A 9,463-nucleotide genomic window follows, 5' to 3' on the forward strand; every position below is an offset into this window, starting at 1 on the left:
CTCTTATTATCAGCTAAGAACTCTGCTCAAGGTATATTTATGTCCCTTTCTTCGTCTAACTCGTAAAGGAATGTTCTCCTTAGTAGATGGAGAAACTTGGTATAAAACCTCATGAACAGTGGATGGTCAGAGTTGAAATCCAATCAGTATCACTTCCTTCCAACAACAAAAGTAAGTAGGGGCAACACTTTTGCACTAGCATTAACTGAAGAAGCCTTGGCGTGTGACCCCTACCCCCAGTGCTAATACAAACCACGTGGTCAGAATTCTGTTTCTAGGTCTTGGCAGAGCTTAGATGGTTGTCAGAGGCATCTGAGTGTTGGTACAGAGAAAAATTGTGGGAAGTATGTGCTAGGATAGCTGTTAAGCCCTGAGCTGCTTAAACTATTTATTCTCCAAGAAACACTTGGGGATACAAGGTAGCAATTTCCATTCTAGTGAATTCAGTGGAGCTTTGAAAATGGAAGTTGAGATAGAAAGAATGGCCCAACATTTCCCCTGGGCCCCTAGGTTCCTCTCAGTAATAGCTCCAATTGGTAGAAATCAAGTACAAATTATTCTAGAGTTAATCCGCTGACCCCATCCTGTATCCATGGAGAACTGGAATGAAAACAGTCTGGGTCTTTGGCAGCACATCAGTTGCCTTCCCTTAATTATCATGCCGCTAAACCTCACCTGGCTGGGGCCTGGAGCCTCTGGGGCCCTTCGAGGGCCCTGCATGCACTGATAATGCTGGAGACTCTTGGAGGAGGATTCTGAGGGACTCTGACACAAACAGATTTGACTGGAATTAGTCAATAGACTAAACTGACTCACGACAATGCTGTGTGAGGTTCTAGCTTTCTGCGGAGGGGTTTTGTTCTCATGACAGCCAGTCACCTCCACTGCTTCACCGTGGATGTTTCCCGTGCTGCCCCTAAACCACGACCGCGAACTGAGTAGAGCTGACCCGAGACCCCAGTTTGGGCCCCGTCACTCCCACCTGCAGAAACCTTCTCCAGCCACCCTGCACTGCACCTCTGCCTCTCCATCCTGATTCCCGCCCTTCTTCCCCTCGTGTCTTCCAGGTTTTGTTAGCTACGACAATCCCGTGTCTGCGCAAGCTGCTATCCAGGCTATGAATGGCTTTCAGATTGGCATGAAACGCTTGAAGGTCCAGCTGAAGCGCTCCAAAAACGACAGCAAACCTTACTGATCCTCCCCCCAGAGGCTCCCTGCTCTTATTTTAGCTTTCTTAGGGTAAGTCCCACGAGCCAGCCTGGGCTCTACAGGAAAGGCAGAGGAGGACCACATTGCCAACTTTTACCAAGAGAGACGGTTATTTTTACAATAAGGCCTCCATTTCCCCCCCCTCCCCTCACCCAGTTCGCCATAACTAAACTCGGCTACCTTGTTTCTATCAAGTAAATCCTCCTCCACTTGTGCCACTGTATTCTCCTTTGTTTTGCAATTTGAATCTCCTTTAACCTTTTTTGTTTTGTTTTGGGGGTTTTTTGCCTTTTTTTTTTTTTTTTAAAGAAAAACACGTAAACAATAAATGACATCTTGAGAATTTACAAGGCAAACAAAGGCTAACGTGCAATTCTAACTCTGAGACCCCTGTGCCCCAGAGCACTGCCTGGAGAATTCGCCCCTCCTGCCCACGCCCACCCCACAGGGGGGCACCAGCTGTTTATAGAGGGTAAGGTGGTGGCATAGCACCAGAGAAAAGCCAGGAGAAGCACTTAAAATTAACAACACAAAATGTCTTTCCACTACATTTGGTTTGTTTTAATAAGTAGGATTTTATTTTAGGGTTCAAAGAAACATGACATTTATTGGTCAGATTATTACACTGGTTGTCTATTTTGTTATTGTTTTATTTTAGTTTTTAGAAAGGATTAATGTAAAAAAAGATTTAGAGATCTGTTTCTTAAAGCTACAGGGTTTAAAAATTAAAAATGAGTGAAAATACTTGATGTTTCTTGAAAGATAAATTTAATAATAAATAAATAATACATAAATACATAAATAAAAAAGAAAGCCACAGGCCTGTAAATTTTATTTGTAAAAAAAGCATTTCTATTTTTGTACAAAATTTTTACTGCCTCAGAAATAATGGAAGCTATTTATTGCCTACTGTTAACTTATTGGGTACCTGAAGAGCAGTTCTCTGTGCTAGCTAGATTCTTCTGAAGTAGTCTCTAGAGGAATCATTCTAGGAACGGGCTTTTTTTCACCGTTGAACCCTGGGCCTAAAGTTCATGCTTTATCCTCTCGGTGTTTGTATCTGTCTGATGATTTTGTTCGTAACCTCCATTATCTAGTTTACAGTTTGGTCGTCTGACTTTCCCGTCTGTTACATTCGTTGAAACTGGACCCTCTTCTCCCCATCCCTTGCCAGTCCCTCACCCCAAAACACCCAGAATCCATCCCTTCTCCCTCTCTGGATGGATTCTCTTGGGTTCCATTGTGCTGTGGATAAAGAGTGTAAGAAATGCAAATTACGTGGATGGCTCGTAGACTCCCTAATGACCTAAGATTTGCATTAGTTTCTTTCCTGCACCCTGAAGAGTGATTTTGTTGCTGCTGCGTAGATTCTGTGTAACTTTTTACTCTCCCTGTTTTCTCCCTAGACATCTTCATGCCCGTTAGTTCACCGTTTGCCTAGCATGTCCCTGTGGCGTCTCAAAAAAGTTTCATCGTCCCGTCATTGTTTCTGATGTCTTTCTGACCTCACATCATATTTGGTTCTCCTACTGACCTTTGATCTAGTTTGACCTTTGAAATTTGCATGTGACCTCATCTAGCTATGAATTCTGGGAAGTCAATGTGAAAAACATTGCTGCATTCATGCAAGACTGAAATTTATTATTAGACAAATTAATTATAGAAAAAATCCTGTGGCAAAAATGTTTCTTTCTTATTTTTTTTTTTTTCTTTTCATAAAACAGACTTGAAAGTATTATACAGGGATTGGCATTCTTCCCGGTCACTGGTAACAATAGCAATATGTGTCCAGGGACACAGAATGTTGGTTTCTAACAGACTACTTCCAAAAACAGTTTGAGAAAAAAACTGTCTGATTTTAAGTCTCTAGAGGTCTGTAATAGTTTTTACATTTTTCAGGCAGTGTAAAGTTTTTTGATAAGGCCATTTTAGGTGGCTCACTTTCTCATTAAGATATATATATAGAACCACTTTTTGTAGATTAGTATAAGAAAAATATTTACCCTGTTTTGGGGCAAATGCTACCTATTTGTGTCACCTTTTGCTGAACTGACTCACAGTTAGACAATCCATGGTTTAATGCACATGAAATTACCTATATTTTATACTGTTTCAATGTACAGGAGAAAGGTTACTGTAAACTGTGTTACGTTGGTGCTTCTGTGAATTAAGTTGTGGTTTCATCATGAGTCTTATGGTCTTAATGTTCTTTGTTGATAAGACAAGTTTAGAATTGGTTTACTTAAAACAAAAAAGAATTTCAAAAAAAAAGTTGTTTGCTTAAAAAAAAAAATTTCATGTGAGGGGAAAAAAAAACCTATTCCAGAATAAGTTTGTGTTGGCTTGTAAAGCATTGATGTCATTTTTTTTTTAATTGTGGACTATTTAGATGTGTTTGTGTTCAGCAAAATGTGATTTTTTTTTCTTTTAAAGAAAAAAAGTGAAAATATATAGTGCCAAATTCCAAAGGTACTTCCTTCCTAGAGCTTCAGTGTGTTTCTTGTGAGAAGTAATTTGATAACATGGGTATTTTATTATGTGTTTTGTATAAATCCCTAATATTTAAAGAACAAAAAACAAAAAAAAAGGTTAAAAAGTTTGTTAACTTGCTATCCTGTGGTCTTGTTGCCTGAAATTGTTATTGTTTGTTATTTCTCTATGATGTTTTTTGTAAGACATTGTATAAGTGCCCATGTCTCACTTTTTTAACCACTCTGCACATCAATGCTGTGACGGCAACCTCACAATGTATTTTCTTCATGATATATGGAAACCTCTAAGGTGAGAAAGTTTTGAACTTTTAACCCTTTCTACCCAGAGCTATCTGGAATGTTGATAACTTTTTATACTGTCATCATTTCCGTTTGTTTTGGGGTGTTTCTAATTTGGATTTCTTTTTCTGCATATATCTTTCAGTTGTTTCTGTCTTTCCTACTTTTTTATCCTTTGGTTGACATTCAAAAGGAAGAGAGTTTACGAGGTAAACGGGAACGGTAGATAGGGTCAAGCACCTAAATAAACCTTAAATTCAGTCTGCTTTTGAGGTCAGGTGAGCAGTATGTTCCAGTTTACAGTAACATCATGCACCTGTCCAGGTAAACCACTCTGTGATGATGGGGTAGTCTTTGGAGGGATTTTGCTTTCATTTCTTACTTATTCCCAAGGTAATGTTTCTTATCAGCCATTGTGCTGGGGATTTTCCGACCCCAGTGGATACCTCTGAATAAGCAACGTGTCTGGAGTTAGACGTTGACCATCCTTTCCCTGCCTTTTTGTTTCTTCTGAACTGAATGCATCTAAAGGGGACTGACCATTCAAAGCAAACTCAGTTCTTCATCATAGTTACTGACCAAATACCCAGCACCAGTTCCTGCTGCCATTTTCTAAAGTGCCATATTTCTTTGACTTCATGTGAACAGGTCTCTTGCTGTCCTGACAAACCCCAAGTCATCCCTGCAACCCACTCAAACTCCTACCTTTTTTGGAGGCTTCTTTGTTTCGTAATGGAGTTCAGAAACTGCTGGCTCCACTTCCTCTCTCCATTTCCCACTGACCACCCTGTTTGGTTTATTGTGTGTGTGGATGTGATAGCCCTGGGAGGGAAAGGACTAGCCTCTAATGATGCAAAAAAAAAAAAAAAAGTTTCCTTCTTACAGCACATGCACTTAAAATGAAATGACCTGTATTATCCTCACACGTGTTTACTACTGCTGGGGCCTTCCTTCATCCTTCGAGGGCTATTTTGTACTTCCTGCAGCAAGCAGCTGAATAATAAAGGTTATCGCACATGTCTCTCTCGTATATACGATACGGTGGTAACACAGATACACGTGTAAGAACACAAGGCAACACCATCTGAATTTCCTAGACTGTTTCATTCAGAATCTCTCATCAGTTATACATAACCCTTAAGCCATCTTCTCCCACTTCTTCGCTGAAGCCAGAGGGCTCCAGTGCCCCCCCTCCTTCCCCTCCCCCAGAGGAGCTGAGTGCACTTGACAAGTGGCTCAGGCGGGCACTTAGAGCTAAGTGTTTATTCTACAGGCAACCAAGACAGTACGGTTAGGGGGAAGGTCTTTTTTTTTTTTTTTTTTTTGGCATGTTTCATTGCTAAAAAGATAACCCTCCTCAAAGACAAGTTGTCCTTTTCTTCACTTTCTCTTTTAATAGCAAAAGGAAAAAGCTGCAAGGGTGCGAAGGGCCTGTGCCAGAAGAACACACACAGGGAAACTGCTTTTTTAAAAACCAAGTGTAGAGAATAGTCATTTTTAAACTGAATTACAGACTTGCAATCAAATGGCAGTCCTCAAAGGCGTAACAAGTTCATCTTTCTTTCACCATAGGGGTTATAGTTCTTTGGCTTGTGCTACTCTGGATTCATTTTACTGTTTGTTTTTAATTATCTTAAGTGCTAATTAAGAAGAAATAAAATTTTAAAAAAACCTGTAGTTTCATTACCTTTTTGAATAATGTCATACAAAAAAAAATGTATGTGTTTTTTTGTGCTGTGAGAATTGTTTGTAGATTAATAATATCATTTTGTTTAGAATTACAAAATAGTTTTTAAATATTGTCTGAGAAAAGCCAAAGTTAATGCAACCTAGTGGAAAACTGTAAGACCATTTGAGTATTGTTTGTTTTATTGATGCATTTGGATTTTGTTGTTTGATGGAATTTGAGCCAAAAAAAAAAAAAATAACGCAGGCTTTCCTATTTCTACAACTGATTGTACTTCTGCATTTTGTACCAGTGGAACTTTTTATACTGGAGATTAAAAAAAAAATGGAAATTTTTGTGGCTTACTCTAGTGGGCCCCCTGACAATGACTGATTTCAAGTTTGATTTCTGGTTGATAGAAAGAAAGTTGCTTTTCTTTTGAGAATTAAAAACTTTGGCTTAATTTCTTTTTTCCCTTTGCTTATATCTAGCATTAGAATTTTGTCTTAAAATACAGCGGTAAGTTTCACTTTTTATTCTGTATTGTGCAGTTACACAATAAGGTAATTAGATTTAGAAGTACTCAGTCACTTTAAGTGGATAAATGTATTAGTTAAAACTTTAGGGGTTTGCTTTTTTGCTGTTTAGATCAAAGTTTTTTCTGATTCTTCTGTCCTCATTGTGAACATAACCGTGTAGTTGAAACAGTCAAACTTATTTTTGTAACGTATGTTATTGTGTGATGCAGTTTTTTGCTTCTGTCTCCAATATTAAACCATTTTCCTAATACTTGTTTCTCTCTCTGAGTGTTGTATTGTTGGTAGTCATTGTATGTTGGTGATACATCTACACACCTCACTGTTTCACGTATCTGTTTTTTTCTATATGTTGTGTAAAAAGATACAGTCGATTCCACCTAAGTGAATATCTGATTTGGGGAAGGGGGAACTACACACCAGCCACCTCGGATTTATGTACAACAGCCTATTTTAACCACTGCTTCCAAGACTTATGTCTATGGTCCACCTACATTACTGCCTACAGAGTCAGATTTGCCAAGACCTTGTCCGGTCTTTTGACCACACTGGTACATTGCACTTTCTCTCTTCTCCTCTGCTCTCTGTCCACCTCTCTTCTTCTCTTGATATGTGTATGCAGTTCTTAACACCCAATAAAAACGGCTGCCACTTTGCTGCATAACCTTAAGAAACGTCAGGAGAGAGGCAGCAGAGCTGGGGTTTCTTCTATCTACCCATGAGTCCAAAGGCCTATCATTACCATCAAACTCTTCTCAGAAGCCAGTCACATGTTTTTTTAAAAAAAGGTGAGCTCCTTAAGGGAAGAAAATAAACTTCACTTACCTGGTGAATAGATATGAAAGGCGTTAAATCCATGCATTGCCATCAATCAATAGATATGTGTAGAAAAGTAAATTATTTTAAAGAGCTAACTAAATCCAAGAGCAGCTTTAATTATTAAAACTAATGGAAGAGAAAATACTTGTAAGGGCTCAAATGGAAGCTCTACTCAGTCCGGTCGGGTAGGAGGGGGAAAGGTAAAGCTTCTCATGCCCAAGTCTTCATAATACATCATCCATTTCCACATGAAAACCAAGAATGCCACATACATCCACACACTCCCTCCTGAAAGTGTATACTTTGTAGAAAGCCTTGTACGCCCTCGAAAGCTGAAGCCACAGGCCCTCCTCCCTTTCTGCCCATCTCTTCTGCTCAGGAATCTGATTGCTCTCCAAGTGCTCTTACAAGATTCCACTGACGTCTGCTCCCTGTCTCATTCTCTCCCTCCAACTCTTCAGACACACAAGCTCTGTCTGACTCAGGCCACCCGGCACCGGCAGCCATCCCCTGGCTGCCAACGAGATCCTCCCCGCAGGTGCTCAGGCCCCTCGCCCTCCGGTTTCGGCAGCCCCTCTGACCCCTAGACTCTCTCTTCTAGTTGGCGGCACAGCACAGAGGGGCTGGGTGAGGCGGAGGCTGTTTCCCACATAGGCCGAACACCTCAGCGAAGTAGCCTCTACTAGCTCCAGACCCGCACAGATGGGAGCTGACTTCCTGCCAATACTTCTGCTTTAAACCTCATCAGAGCCTTCATCAGTTTGCCTCTGAAAACCCACTGCTTACATTAGTGGGGAAAAGAGTGCTAAGGGTGTGATTTCCTTTCTTTCTCGTAAATACTTTTGCAGGGGTGGAGGGTGTGAGGGAGGGGAGAAGGGTGTAAAGAGGGTGATCAACTCTTTCCAAGATGTGAGTGTTTACTTTTTCAATATTTAAGTCATACAAGTATCTACATCCACCATCTGGCACAAGACAAAATACTCAAGCTAAGTAAAAGAAGGGAAAGACAAACCAGAATTTAAACAACAAAAACAATAATTCTCCAAAGAAGGGGACAAAAATGCTAGCTCCCTTAAGCACGTATGATGTAAAGCTGGTCCCTGCTTAAATTCACACTTACCCTCTTGATTCTGTAAAACACCACTGCAGTGTCAGCAAGGCATCTTTGCCTGCCATGCACAGACCGCACTGGGAAATGACAGGCCTGTCAACGTTGACTTTGCTGACAGAAGTCACACGTCTGCACAGCCCACAGCAGTTCTGAGCAGTCTCGGGCGGGCACTCTGAGCTGGCAGGCTAGGAAACACGGTGAACATTAATTACTGTGAATCATTCCTGATAAGTGAATAAAAACATTGTGACCAAACAATCAGCTTATTCACTTATCAGGAATCGACTGTTCTGCTGATTCGCTGTTTTTGTTTTTCATCTCTGTTGTAGTTCACTATTTCTGCTGTGTTCTGTTTTCTCCTCTCATGCTTGGGCAAAATCACTGGGAATATTATCTTCATGTGACCATGAAACGTTTATATCGAGTGAAAATGATATCTTAACAAAATCTATGCACTTGCTATCAGGAACACAATACTGGATGTGTCTTATATATATTGAACTATATAGTACTCGATTTCTTAAATAAAGCTTAAGAAAGGATTCCGTTGTGTGTAAAGTTAATGTTAACTATTTTTCAAAGCAGTGTTTCTAAGGGGTATTTTTGTTCTTTTCTGTCTTGAGTGATACAGGATATTTTTCATTAAAATTACAATCAGTGGCTTTATGACTTAATATTTAATAAATTGACTTTGGAAACAAAGTGGAGTGGGGGGTGGGGAGTTCTTCCGAGTGTATTTTAGCAAGAGACATCTGGTAAACCATTCCTTTACTGGTGGCTGTGGCAAATCTGGGGCGGCAGAAGAAAGCAATCCCTTCACCACCAAGAGACCCCTGGAAAGCATCCAGAATCTGCCCTGACCTAGAAAACCCCACTGCCTTTCTGAATGTGATCTCTTTAGGCTCAGAAGAAAGGGGACGAAAAAGAAAGGCAGATCCAAGAATACTGCTGGTTGGCATCAATGCTTTTCCAAAATGAGATGACGCTAAAACCATACCCTGCTGGAGAGCAATGGCGGGTCTATTCAGGACTGCAAAATGAAAGAAAGCAAGAGAAGGGGTTTGATCACTCAGGATGAGAAGGGTAAGATTTCAAAGTGACATGTGAGAGAGACATCCTATAACAGTTGCAAAGCTTAAATGGGATGCCTGCTGCTCAGCCCTTTGAAGGAATATTTTTGATATTTTTCCTATGGGCCATAAGTCTGAACAGAATGGCATTTTCTGTTGGATTTTCTTTTTTGCTTTGAGGTTTTATGTTAGATTTGTTTTTCTTGCTTAGTGTTTGATTCGAAGAAAAAGTCCTAAACTTCTACCTGCAAAATGGCACAGGCATGCTAATCCTTTATAAA

The 9,463-nt window shown here is 40.1% G+C and overlaps 1 protein-coding gene across 12 annotated transcripts in view; it reads left to right on the plus strand.

Annotated features, from left to right (window-relative positions):
- Window positions 1-8,654, plus strand: part of CELF2 (CUGBP Elav-like family member 2) — a 550,854-nt gene extending 542,200 nt beyond the window's left edge. For 11 of the 12 annotated variants that reach the window (XM_061126053.1, XM_061126051.1, XM_061126049.1 and 8 more), the window contains one exon: window positions 1,068-8,654. In XM_061126053.1, the coding sequence (XP_060982036.1) occupies window positions 1,068-1,195 (128 nt within the window). In that variant the 3' untranslated portion in view covers window positions 1,196-8,654. The remainder of the gene's footprint in view (window positions 1-1,067) is intronic. The other variant, XM_061126050.1, reaches the window with a different exon arrangement.
- The last annotated feature ends 809 nt before the right edge of the window (window positions 8,655-9,463 follow it).

The sequence above is a fragment of the Dama dama genome, chromosome 23 (assembly GCF_033118175.1).
Source record: "Dama dama isolate Ldn47 chromosome 23, ASM3311817v1, whole genome shotgun sequence".
Taxonomy (NCBI): Eukaryota; Metazoa; Chordata; class Mammalia; order Artiodactyla; family Cervidae; genus Dama; species Dama dama.